Consider the following 13,802-nt stretch of genomic DNA (forward strand, 5'->3'; position numbering starts at 1 on the left):
AGAACAGAAGCACACCAGTCCAGAGCGTGCTGAAAATGCAAAAATGTACGAGTCAATCACTACGAACAATGTATCCCACTGTTTTGAATGTGGTGGTTTGATTTTGTAAGACCACTCCTGTATCTTCCTAATACAAGTGTTCTAATTAATCCACCATCATCACTGAGGCCTACCAATTGTTCCAAGCCAAGAGCAGAAGTTCAAATTATTCTTTTTATACATACAGTACCTCTAAAATGCGCACATATTATGACGGAATGAACATTAAAATTGCATCTAGTAGCAAATAAAATAACTGATTAGTTTAAGAAGATATATTAGCAAGCCCCATGGCATAAATACGTAGCTAAGGTGATCCCTTAAATAGTCTGTCCCGAAAAGTATGGTTTTATACTTTGAATCATACCCATCAGGTTCTCAGAAGAGTGGTTGGGAAATTGAGCAAGGTATAAGAAAGAGATGCAAGATTGTCTATGTGTCAAACCTTGAGTGGCAGTCTTATTAAATAGCCAAGTATTTGATGGCTTTCAGTCAGAAAGCGGAATAGGCCAGATGTCTCCCGGATTATCCCAATCTGTACTTACCATTACTGTACCATCGACAAGGATAGGAGAGGACAACATTCTGACAAGAATGTCGATGAACAATAGGAGTGAATTTTGTTGCTAAAAATGTGTAATAAGAGATTTTAGAAAACAATTCAGATTTAAAATCAGATCAAACAAATTGAATTTTCTCCAAAAAGAGGGGAATTTGAAAAAACAACAATTAAACAGGAGATTTATCAATGATGGGGAGAAATGGGATGCAATTGTAGAACTGAATATATATAAAATTAAATCAGTGTTTATTGGTATACTGCATTACTGTTATCAGTGACGGGGAAAGTGATTTCGTTTTATTAAATGAACTGCTGAGAACTTAAACACCATCGTTCCTTTTATGAGGCAAGAGAAAAACATAACATTTGCTCATATGCTGCCAATTGTTTAAGAGAACAGAGCAATATTACTACTGGACCTACAAAAAGTATTTTAGGGCAACACTTTCTTAGTTGGAAAATATTTCAGACATACCTCAAGTCAAGGAGGATGCATGAAACTGCGAAATATCAGACAACACAAAAATGAAAGGGGAAAATGTGAAGACAACACTGCAAATATAAATAAAGAGGAAAGACGTGGGAGTGGACGGGGCCTGAGGCCACATTCCACTGTTTTGCATGCAGTCCCTCCCCAGAAGTAGCCTAGCTCAGTGGTTTTAGGGGCTCAAATGTGAAGGGGCTCGCGGGACAATTATTAGAGGAACATAAAAACAAAACTTCAGTAAATAGTTAACACAACAGATTTTAATTTGATAGATATTCATCATTGAGACGTGAGTAATAAGTAATTAAGAAATATGATTTGGGTATGGATGTCGGATCACATCTTATCGGAAGAACACTATGGTTTTCCAGTTCTGAGCTTTAGTTGTCAAATTATCAGGTGGTATGATCCAGTGCCAAATGTGTTACCATGCCTTAATTTGTTTTATGAAAGCTGAAGGCGGAAACCAGAGTATTCCACAGGCATTGCCCCTACCCTTGAATGGGATTGTGGTATCGGGTTCCCAAGGCCTACATGCTCCGTAGATAACCCACTTACACCGAAAGAACTGTTGGCACGGAAACTGAAAAGTACAAAGAACAAGTTTATTAAGACCCCATGGGGTGGTGGTACATTCCTACAGCACCCTTCGGTAATGCAAGAAGTATCACCCCGAACGTTGTTGTGAATGCCTCTTTTATACAATCTTACAGGTAATAAAAGGTAGGCAGTACAGAGTTACACGGCTTTATGTACATATATGGTCATTTTTGGAACACAGCCAACTCATGGGAGGAGTTACAACTCCGTTGGTCAGTTTGGCCGAACATTCCTGAGGGGTGACTGGTCAGTGGGGACTGCGCATGTACAGGCTTGACCGTTGCTAAAAATAGCCTGTTGCTGGGCAAAGCCGAGTGGTCAGTGGTACGGACAACGGACTAAAGGGCATGCTGACCACGAGGCCGCTCGTTCCCTAAAATGGCCGCCGTAACATACAAAATGGCGTTTTCTAATATGGCCAAGTTAAGGGAAATAACGTGTAGCAAAGCTAAGCGCTAACCCGGCCATTGTCAAATTACGACAGACGACCCTTTTAGCGTTTAGCTGAAGCTACCTCATAGTGGACATAGTCGGGATACTCATCTTCGATATCGATTGACATTATTTGAGCAACTTCTTTATGAAGCATCATTTCATTTCGAGCAAGAGTGCGTCTGGATGGAATGCAAGCTGATAAACACATAGAACATAAGGCAGAACCACATTGTATACATAAACATACGAAGAACAGTATCCCAACAATGACACATAAAATCGTCAGTAGTTTCCAACCCCAAGCAGTGAGCATTGACCAGAACCACCCGGAAAGTGTCCAAGTTCCTTTGTCCGGGTGTATTTCAGCAGCTATTTTGTGCAATTTTGAGATGGCATCATAAACAGAAGGCGAATTATCAGGCACGTACACGCAGCAGCTACTTCCGATAATTCTACATGCCCCCCCACGGTCAGCTAGAACCACATCTAGAACCATTCGGTTCTGGAGCGTAACAATCCTAGAAATCTGAAGTTCTTCTGTTATGTTCCCCAATGCAATAGCAGTATCATTGGCTACAGCCTCAACAACACGAGTCAACCGTCGTATTTTCCGACTATTCAAAGCAGCCCCCACAAAGGAAAACAGTCCCAAATTAAAGTCTACATACTGTTGCAAAGCAGTATCGGTCTGGTCGATATCGTCCAAGACCACAGCACGTTTAACACGATTCAATACAAAGTCATGATAGAGTATGTAGTCATTATGGTACATTGGCGGGGCAATGAATACAGGGGGCAATACAAAGGATACATAACATGTACCTAACCATCCTAAAGGGAGCTGATGATAACCTTTATTGCCACAGATAAAGTAAGTATTTCGAGATGCCACAAATGATATACCATTCGGACTGTCAAATGTAAGTGTAGTGTTACATTCACTTTTCCCCACCGGGATTGTACCTTTATTACGAATGCAGAGGTCTGCCTTAGTAGTGATAACATTAATAACATGTGTACTGGACATATTAATGTTCCTTTGATTGCTGTAAACACGAGGTGCAGTCACATTATCGGGGCGGTACTCTTCCCATTCATATCGAGTACCCTCAGCTCGTGGATACCCATCCCGGTCATGGTAGCAAACTTTCTTCAAGCGGAAGAGCACCCCCCCCCTTCGTTGGCCATCGTAAAGTGAATAGAAGAGTGTACCAGGCATTGCAGGAACCATTATGCGAAAAGGGGAGTGGGATGAGCGGGGTGCCCCCTTTCTTCTGATGACCAGGCAACATCCCACACACCCAACAATTAGAAGTGTTCGTCATATTATGAGTATGATGCAGAATATGAATGAAGCTATTATTCAAGTAAGTCTGTCGGTGCCGTTCTTCATGGTAGGGCAAGGTGAAGTGAAAATGTTCAGATGGAGCCGGGGTAGTCGGCAGCAAATGTTCACGTACAGGTACCACAAGTTCTACTACCCAGGCTATTACTGCTATCACCACAATTGTTAATACGAACAAGACGGCACCAAGTATTCTTTTGTCTCGTGATGCAGTGGACGCCATAGTTCAAAGAGTTCACAATGTCTCAAAAGTATACCTAAAAAAGAAAAAATACGGTGCTGAGCTCTGAGGTAGCCGTTGTTTTCTTCTCCGGGGTCAAGACGGGTGTCGCTACTCTTCGCAGAACTGATCCCCCCCCCCTTGAGATTCCCGGCTTCCGTTTCACAAACCCCAGAGCGGTAACCAACCAGTCTCGAAAAACAAAAATCTTCTTCCTATCTTGGCCGCAGATCGTAGCGCTGTCGTCCAGAAGCAGTGTGGTCCGGGAAGGCTCCCTCGACTTCAGCCGATGTCACAGCTGGGCTCTTTTCTTTATCTAGAATCTCCTTGTAGTCGGTCAGCACGGCAGGATTCACCAGATCCGGAGAAACACGACGGCAGTGAGTTGAGTGCACCCACCACTTTCTGTTGGTCACTCGTACAGCTGTTCGAGTCGCCAGGAGGACTTGCTCGGGGCCACGCCACCTCGGTTCCAAGCTATTCGCCCTCTCAAACGATTTCACCATCACAAAATCCCCAGGACGGAGATTGTGAGCCTCTCCAGTGGAATTGTCAGGGAGTGCTTCTCGAACCTGTTGGTGAATGGAAAGCAAATCATTTGTTAATCGTGCCAAATAATTGTTCATCATTATACAAGGCACATCATGTATCAATCGCGGCTTAGGCACTCCCCATATGTTCATAGGCCTTCCAAACACCACTTCATACGGTGTGAGGCCTGTTCGAGAGTGAGGCACTGATCTAAGAGAGAGTAATGCTAGCGGCAAGGCATCCGGCCACTTCAATGACGTGGACGCCACAATCTTAGCCAGCTTCAACTTCAACGTAGCATTGTACCGCTCAACAAGACCTGCTGACTGAGGGTGGAACACAGCATGAAACTTCTGCTGGATCCCCAACCCCTTCAGTACATACTCCACAATTTTCCCAACAAAATGAGGCCCATTATCGCTCCACAAAATTTGCAAACTCCAAATCGAGGGAAGTACTCCTTAAGCAACACCTTAGCCGTTGTCAAAGCTGTATTATCTTTCGTGGGGAAGGCCTCAACCCATTTGCTAAAAGCACACACCACCACTAAGACATACTTAAGGTTATTGCAGCGCTCAAGCTGGATATAATCCATTTGGAGTACCTCGAATGGTGCAGAAGGTGGAACAAAACCTCCTTTCGGAGTGTGAGTCCCCTTTGCAGGATTGTGCTGTAAACATACCAGACAGGTCTGCACTACTCTCTTAGCAGTATTGGCAATCTCGGGATGCTCCCAAACTCGTGTTAATAATCGAGTGATTGCAAGAGCTCCCACATGCGCTAATCCGTGTGTCATCTGAACCATCGCCTGCAAGTAAGCTGCAGGCAATTTCCATCTTTCCATGTCCTTGCTTCTCTTCCTCATCATCTAACACCCCATCTGCTGCCCATGCCGCAAGCTCTGATTCAGTCGCTGATTTTTGGATATCTAGTATCTCTGCTCTAGCATCATACCATCGCTCAGCCTGTGATTTTGTTACATACATGGGGGAGTCAGTTCGGGACATAGCCGTTTGTCTTGCTATGCTGTCTGCAAAAGCATTTCCTTGACCCACTTTATCAGTGATCTTTTTATGGGCACTGCATTTAATTATCGCTACTCTCTTTGGACAAAGCAACGCGTTTAGGAGATCACGCACCAGTTCTCCGTGCATAATGTGTACTCCATGAGAAGTCAAAAACCCACGTTCTCTCCAGAGTAGCCCGAAATCATGCGCTACTCCGAAGGCGTACCGGCTGTCTGTGTATATGTTCACACATAGGCCAGCACTCAATTTGCAGGCTCTTGTCAAGGCTATCAGCTCTGCTGCCTGAGCCGATTTTTGTGGTATTCGTGCTGTTTCTACCACTGTCTTAAGTGTCGTGATCGCATATGCTGCGGACGTCGTACCATCTGGCAGCCTCAAACACGATCCATCAACCCACAGTTCCCCATCCACATCTGGAAGTGGCATATCCTGTAAGTCGACACGACCCTTTGTCTGTTCCTCGGTCAGGAAAACACAATCATTATGTTTTTCTTCCTGACCCTCCTCGACCGGATAGGGCAATAAAGTGGCAGGGTTCAGGGTAGCGCATCTTTTCAGTGTGATATGTGGCGCCAGAAGTGTAAGCTCATATCCTGTCAAACGTGCACTCGTGAGATACTGTGTCTTCGTTTGATTCAACAGGGCATCTACTGCGTGGGGAACTAACACCAACAATTTGTGCGATAAAACTATTCCCTCACTTTGCCGTATAGCTACTGCTGTTGCTGCAACTGCTCGGAAACACCCCGGTAACCCTCGTGCTACAGGATCAAGAATAGCAGAAAAATACGCACATGGCCTCTGCTTATCCCCGTGTGCCTGCACTAACACTGATAACGCGCACCCATCTTTCTCGTGCACGTACAATGTGAAAATCTTTGTGTAATCTGGTGTACCTAACACGGGTGCAGAGCAAAGGGCTTGTCTCAGTTGATCAAAAGCATTTTGACATTCATCTGTCCATTCAAGGGGCATTGGTGTAGTTTTGGACAGTAACGCTAACAAAGGCTTTATAATGTGCGAAAACCCCATGATCCACTGTCTACAAAAGGACGTTAATCCTATGAAGGCGCGCACATCTCTCTGAGTGCGGGGGACTGGTGTATCTAAAATCGCCTGAATTCGATCTGATGTTAATGCACGCCCCTCCTTAGACAAAAGATGACTGAGGTAGGTCACCTTGGGTCTACAGTATTGAAGCTTTTTCTTTGAAACCTTATGGTTGTTCTGGGCCAAAAAGGAAAGCAAAGCAAGTGTGCTCTCCTCGCATTGTACATAAGTGTCTGCAGCTAACAATAAGTCATCGACATACTGGATAAGGGCAACTCCAGATTGCAATTCAAAAGAATCAAGCTGTCTTTTGAAAGCCTGGCTGTAGATACTCGGACTCTCAGTGTAACCTTGAGGAACGCGACAAAATCTATACGATTTATTATTTAACGTAAAGCCAAACAAATATCTGCTATCAGGATGGATGGGGATGGAAAAGAACGCATTCTTAAGGTCAATGACACTAAAGGTCATCGCTGTTGGGGGAACCAATGTGAGTAATGTCGTGATGTCGGACACCACCGGGTATTGGGGAATGACAATTTTGTTAATTTCTCTCAAGGCAATAATAAATCGATAGACCTTGTCGTCAGTATCTTTCTTAAGGATCGGAAGAATAGGGCTGTTGCAAACATTGTAAGGAACCTCCTCCACTACTCCTGCAATGATCAAATCTTGAACAATGTGCGTCAGGGCAATTTCACCTTCCCTGGAAATCTTATACTGTGGTACACGTGGCAAAAGTACTCCTTCCTTGACAGTGATTCGAATAGGTGGAATAAGCATCTGTCCCACATCCGTGTCTGAGGTCGCCCATAACGTGTGCGGGAGAGAGGCTAATGCTTCAATTTCTTGAATAGTGCAAAATCTGTCTGAATCTGGATAATTGTCGTTCAAAATAACTCGCACTCCCTCCGGAGCGCAACGTATCGTTGCTCGAAAATATTTGAGCAAATCAATGCCCAGAATGTTATCTGGGGTATAGGGTGACAACAAAAATTGACCAAAACTGAAAAATTTATCAAGACAAAGTGCAAGAGGCTTCGATAATGGGCTAGGAGAGGGTGTGCCATCAAACCCTATACAAGTTATCATGTCGCCAGACAGGGGAGCCCTCGGAACCAAGTTTTTAGACAAAGCGCTACGAGTAGCTCCTGTGTCGACTAAAAACTGATCAGTAGAACCTAAAATGCCCGCTGATACATATGGACCACTCTGATCTACTGGCACTTCAACTGATTCCGTACCCCATCCTACGCAGTCCTATGCATGCATGTAATCCTGATGCTCCACATTCTCACCCTCCGATATCTGATACTGGTTCCGTCTATCAAAGGTATTACGTTCATCCTGGCCACGGCCCCTCTCTTCAAATCTACCACGATCACCTCAACCACCTCTCGCCCCCGAATAACTGTTCCTTGTCCTTCCACCTCCTCGACCACTCTGACTACGTTGCTCACGAAGTACCGGACAATCATCAGCCCAATGCCCAAACTCCTTACAATAGGCACATTGGTCCTCCGCTATATCCGTACGCCCGTACGACGCAGTACCCCCTCCTCGCCTGCCTCTATCATTCCCTCTAGATTGCGTTCCGCGAACCTGCGCCAACATCACCTTCGTTTTCAATTCCTTCGCTTTTTTATCGACACTTTCTTTAGCCTCCAATTCCTGCCTCTCATAATACTGAGCCATAGTTAACAAAGACGCAGGGGTCGCCGTGGCCCAGGAACTTTCACTCGACTTTAACCGTTTTGCAATCTCCGGTAGGAGATTAGCCACATACTTATCTACAAACAAATGCCTACCCGTATCGTCTGTTAACGATTGACCACTATAATCATGAAACGCTTCTTCGAAGCGTGTAAAGAAATCTGACACCGTTTCATCTAACTTTTGTTTGCATGAAGCTAGCATGGTCCAATCAATCTTTTTAGAAGGAACAAGCGTTTTCAGTTTAGTTAAGATAGCCGCTGGGAGGCCTAGAATCAACTCACATGGCTTACATGCAGGTTTTCTGTCTAAATCTGCCTGGTTTATTTCCTTCCACGTACCCCCAAGTATTGTTTCATCATTATTTTTACGAATCAATCTCCACATATCAGGTGGAAGAATTAACCCAAAAAACAGATCTATGTCAACAAGAGTCATAACACAAGAGGAAATGGCCCCCTCCACCCCTTCATAAAATGCGGCTGGATTTTTACGAAGATCAGGTAAAGAATTTTTCAGCGCCATAACATCTGCTCTATTCCAAGGCGTATACACCCAATTATATATAAAATACCCCTTTGCATCCTTCGATCTTTTATCCTCATCTGTACCGTCCCCTTTAGGTGGAACATACAAGGGCGCAGCTTCACGCATAGGCATAACATGCACTTTAGAATTCTTATCTGAACCCCGGAGAGAACACTCCTTAATCTGCTCTTGTGACCCCGGCGCAGACTCCGTTTTCTTTGCTTCCCGCAGCTTGGATCCTCATTCCGGAGCGTGATCAGTTGTTTGAAAAATTCATCGACATCTGCAAGAACAAATATACCTTTATCCAAATTCTCACGATGAACCGACACAACTTTTGGTTTTAAAGTCTCTGAATATTTACGAAATGTAGTAACAACTTCATCAGCAAACGTATGCAAAAAACACATCAATTCTCGTTCTGACCATTTACCCCTCTCGGCAGTGACGTCGGACACAGTTACATAATTTAAATTCAATTTACGGGCCCAACTACGCAAGTCCGCAGCTCTCTCCGCGGATAACCTGACACTGGACTTATCCCCTTTTTCCGACTTATCCTGTCCTTCGTCATCAGAATCTGCAGTCGGAGCCGTAGGAAGAACGTACGGAGGCGGCGATCGATCTAATAACGAAAAATCATCAATTTCATTAGTAAGGACAGGATAAAGTGGTCGTCGAATAGGAAATTGACCGGTCGTTTGCAATTTTCGTTCCCGCTCCTCCCTCTCTTTCTTTTCCTGCGCCTCCTTTTCCTCAAGCTGTAAAGCCTTATCTCGAGCAGCCTTGCGCTGCTCTTTGTCCGCCAAGGCAACTTCACGTTTCATACGTTCACGCACCGCTTTCTCCCACATTCGTACACATTCAAACATATTCTGTCTAGACCTGCGCTGAAACAAACATTGCTCCACAAACTGAACCTTTCGTAAATCAAACGACCCATGTAGTGGCCATTGCAATTCAGGATCGGTCTTGGTATATTTATGCCATAATTTACTGTACATTATAGGGGGAAGGCCAAATTTTATGTACATTTCACGGTTTGGAGTTCCTTCTGGGGGGGTTCCGGCTGTGATTCCGCTAACCTAATTGAGGTACCATTTCCAAGACAGCACATCCCTCGGAGTGTGCTTAAAACAGGCATGTTCAAAAAGTATCACGAAAGCGTGATACCATATAAATGGCACTTACAGTACTTCACACAAATGTGCCGCTCAGAATACGAAACAAATTAGAGAAACATCTCTACATGCCTGCCTATGTGAAGTGCACTACACATATATATATTCAAAATTCACAAAATCAAAATGTTAGCTAACTCAAATCATAGACACAATCATAGAACTTCAGTAAGCGTCCGAAAACTACCTTACCGAACACAAATCATAGAACTTCAGTAAGCGTCCGTAGACTACCTTACTGATCACAAGTCTTACCCAAATCAAATATCCAGGTTCCAACTGCCAAGGTCTTTAATCGAATCAGCCAAACGGCGCTTATCCAGCAACACAGACGATCAAGAACTCAGTCGGAGACCGGCGCCACCTGGAAGGTCAGATCAGAAGGAAAGGAAGAAAACACCGTGGGTGCCAAGACTCGGGTCACTCGGTGGCAGCGTACGCGTCCATGGCGAGTTTCCAATCCTTCGTCACGACCTCTCCTTCGGGCATCCGAGTCGCCGATGAGTCCCTTCGTGGTCGCCAATTTGTGGTATCGGGTTCCCAAGGCCTACATGCTCCGTAGATAACCCACTTACACCGAAAGAACTGTTGGCACGGAAACTGAAAAGTACAAAGAACAAGTTTATTAAGACCCCATGGGGTGGTGGTACATTCCTAAAGCACCCTTCGGTAATGCAAGAAGTATCACCCCGAACGTTGTTGTGAATGCCTCTTTTATACAATCTTACAGGTAATAAAAGGTAGGCAGTACAGAGTTACACAGCTTTATGTACATATATGGTCATTTTTGGAACACAGCCAACTCATGGGAGGAGTTACAACTCCGTTGGTCAGTTTGGCGGAACATTCCTGAGGGGTGACTGGTCAGTGGGGACTGCGCATGTACAGGCTTGACCGTTGCTAAAAATAGCCTGTTGCTGGGCAAAGCCGAGTGGTCAGTGGTACGGACAACGGACTAAAGGGCATGCTGACCACGAGGCCGCTCGTTCCCTAAAATGGCCGCCGTAACATACAAAATGGCGTTTTCTAATATGGCCAAGTTAAGGGAAATAACGTGTAGCAAAGCTAAGCGCTAACCCGGCCATTGTCAAATTACGACAGGATCATTAAAGACCATTTGCTAATCATGCCTAATTTTTATCCACACACGAAAGAAGTTAAAGGGAATGGAACCTGTGCCTTTGTTAACCATTATTTTTATATGACTTTTGCCTAGATTTAGCTTCGTATAGAAAACACAGCCCATGGCCCACTATGTCCAATGGTGTTTCTTGGTACAATGAAGAAAAGGACCGTCTCCAGATTTTAAAATAATAATGCCAAGGGTGAGATTTCTTGTGCAGATGAAAACACACATGCTTGAAAACTTAAGGTTCATAACTTTCCCAGATGTTTTTTAAACTATTTAGGTAATCTCAGCCGTCGTTCCATTGTTTACATTTAAGTACAGTCTTGTTATGTGATACAAGCCTTTAAACACTTAACCTCATAGCTGCTATTAAACATTCCTCCCCAGTGCTGCGCTGTCCATTAGAACTAGTGCTGAATGGACGTTCAATGGTCGTGCGCAGCACTGGGGAGGTAGTGCTGCCGTCGGCCAATGCACCGAGGCAGCACTTAAGGGGTTAAACATAAGCACCTAGGGTAGATAGGCCTAGAGATCCAATATCCAAAACATACTCACTATTTTCTTAAAACAAACTATGAAAAGTTGAAGGGAGACTGGGAGAAGAATCCCCTGAAAGATAAAGCCCAATCAATAGTAACATGGCTCTACTAATTGAACAGAAATTTGTAGACAGAGTATGTTACATTTTAGAGTGTCTTCTGGGAGGGTGCCACTGCCCATGAACTCTGAAAAGATCTGCAGCATAATTGGCTAACTGTGGCTTACGAAAAGCCCCCCTGGCAAAGATGAGAGGTGGCTGAATGTCCAGATCAGAGGGCCCAGTTTAGGCATGGCTAGGATAGAAAAAGCCAAACAATAGGGTGCCCCAGACCATCAATGTGAATGGAATGATCAGTAGGAAAGCCTCTGTTTCAGCAAGGAGTCTCAAAAGAAGGTTTGGAAAGTTTAGGTGGGTGTGTCTAGAAAAACAATAAAGGGGAGGAGTGTCTGGGTTTATATGGGACAGGGTAATACAAAGGGTCTATGAATGCAGCCCTCTGTTGAGGAGATCAAATGTGGTAATGCTATGACTGCAACGGAAATTTTTGTATTCTGTGTAAAAATCAATACAAACGTTTTAATAAATAAAATGCATTATGGGATTACAAGAGTAAACTATGTGAAATGTTTCTCACACTTTATCTCAAGTTGAGAGGCCATGAAGGCACTGAAAATTGAACAACACAATTTTTTTCCAGCCTACAGTGTGCCATTACTTCCTGCGGTTACTGAAGGAGAAGAACATGCTTCTGCGCTGTTACACACAGGTAAGAGTTTGTTCTGACGTAAAACACAAGTGATTGTCCGTTCTTTGTTCTTGATACACACCTTTGAAAACAAAACCTGTGATCTTGCTAGTACTAGAGGCAGGATGGCACAGCTTCTTCTTGTTCTCTCACCGGGACCCAAGTGACACTGCAGAGTCCTTGCAATTGTGAAAATCAAACACAATAGGTGGCAAAAAAATGAGAGAAGGTGCATCCGAGTACTTAGCAGCAGTAGTGCTGGTGTATTTCAGCAAAAGGAAGTGTCTTGATGGAAATAGGAGCTGTTCGCCCTAAATACCTACCTAGGTTCTAATGTTGTAGATTTCCTAAACTGCATGTCGATAGACTGGCGTGACCACATTCTTTACTTTTGTGGCCAGCAGGGTGAGAAAACAAGAGAGATTATAAGAACAGGACTGCAATGAAAAGGGAAGGGCTGGAGGCCTTGGGGATTCCCGCTGGTGAGGTAAAAAAAGAAACTGTCAAGACATTGACAAGGTGACTGCCAAGGGAATTTCCCTCTCTGAATCTCCTGAGTCAGATCTAATCACAAGATTTCTGTGAATTTGAAGGCCAGAAGCAACACTTTGTTGGACAGACATATTGTAAAGCTTCATTACCTTCTACGAACCCTGATTATGAGGGTTTAATCTTCTTCTTATATGTTATGCGGAGCAGCTTTCTGTCATATGCATGACCGTGTGGAGTTTTTGGAGTCTGAGCACCGTTAACTTTACCAGTAAAAATAATGACCAAGATTCAGCTCTGACTTTCTAAAGCATTCTTGTGAGCTTGAGAGAGGATTTTCCTATCAATCACCTTCACCAGGGCTTTCGCAAGTGGAGTGCGAAAACCAACTCGCCTGGGCTGAGTCGTTCATTAGACCTGGATAACTGGATGTGAGTGTGCTTCTAAAGCATTTGCAGGTGGTTGGATAGTGTGGGGTGTGAGCTGTGAAACTGTTTGCTTCTTTCTAAGTATAATGGGGTTTTCTTCAGTGAGCATGTTTATCTCATTTTGCAATTCCCCATATCCACAATGGTGATACCACAAAAACTTTTAAAAAACATGTTGATGTTTTTACCACATCAATGGATGCCATTAGTGCGCTTCGCAAAGTTATGTATGGGGAAACCCGTGCACTGCTGTTGATATGGTTTTCCAAACGGTTAGTTATGATGATAGGTGCTCTAAGGTGTCGCCCAACACCCAGGGCGATATTGGAACAATCGTGAAAAGTGTGATCAAAGGACCTTTGATAACATCCCTTAGGCACTCAGGTAGGTGTAATCCTCCACAAAATATTCACTGAAAATTCGGTGTTATTCAACTAAGTTTATTACTCATATTTCAAGTTCGTAATATTTTCAAATTCAAACGATGTATCCACTGCCATAATGCATATTAATATTCGCATTCCATATTAATATTCTTGCTCCAATGCATTTCGGGCTACCAGCCCTTCATCGGGGAGCCTACACAAGAAAAGACGAGCATATCTATCAGACTGTTTTTCAAATGTAAGAAAAGAAAAAAATGATTGTAGTGATAGTCCCTTAATCCAGAATGTTCACCGAGTGACAAAAAAGATCATGTGTGAACTGTAACAAAAACGCGGTGCTTAACCTGGGAGTTGTCGTTCGA

At 43.9% G+C, this 13,802-nt stretch overlaps 1 protein-coding gene across 2 annotated transcripts in view; it reads left to right on the top strand.

Annotated features, from left to right (window-relative positions):
• Nucleotides 1-13,802, top strand: part of SIRT2 (sirtuin 2) — a 179,039-nt gene that overhangs the window by 72,345 nt on the left and 92,892 nt on the right. For both annotated transcript variants that reach the window (XM_086952009.1, XM_086952010.1), the window contains one exon: nucleotides 12,090-12,158. In XM_086952009.1, coding sequence (XP_086808135.1) covers nucleotides 12,090-12,158 — 69 coding nt within the window. The remainder of the gene's footprint in view (nucleotides 1-12,089; nucleotides 12,159-13,802) is intronic.

The sequence above is a fragment of the Lissotriton vulgaris genome, unplaced genomic scaffold (genome assembly GCF_964263255.1).
Source record: "Lissotriton vulgaris unplaced genomic scaffold, aLisVul1.2 SCAFFOLD_945, whole genome shotgun sequence".
In the NCBI taxonomy this organism is placed as follows: Eukaryota; Metazoa; Chordata; class Amphibia; order Caudata; family Salamandridae; genus Lissotriton; species Lissotriton vulgaris.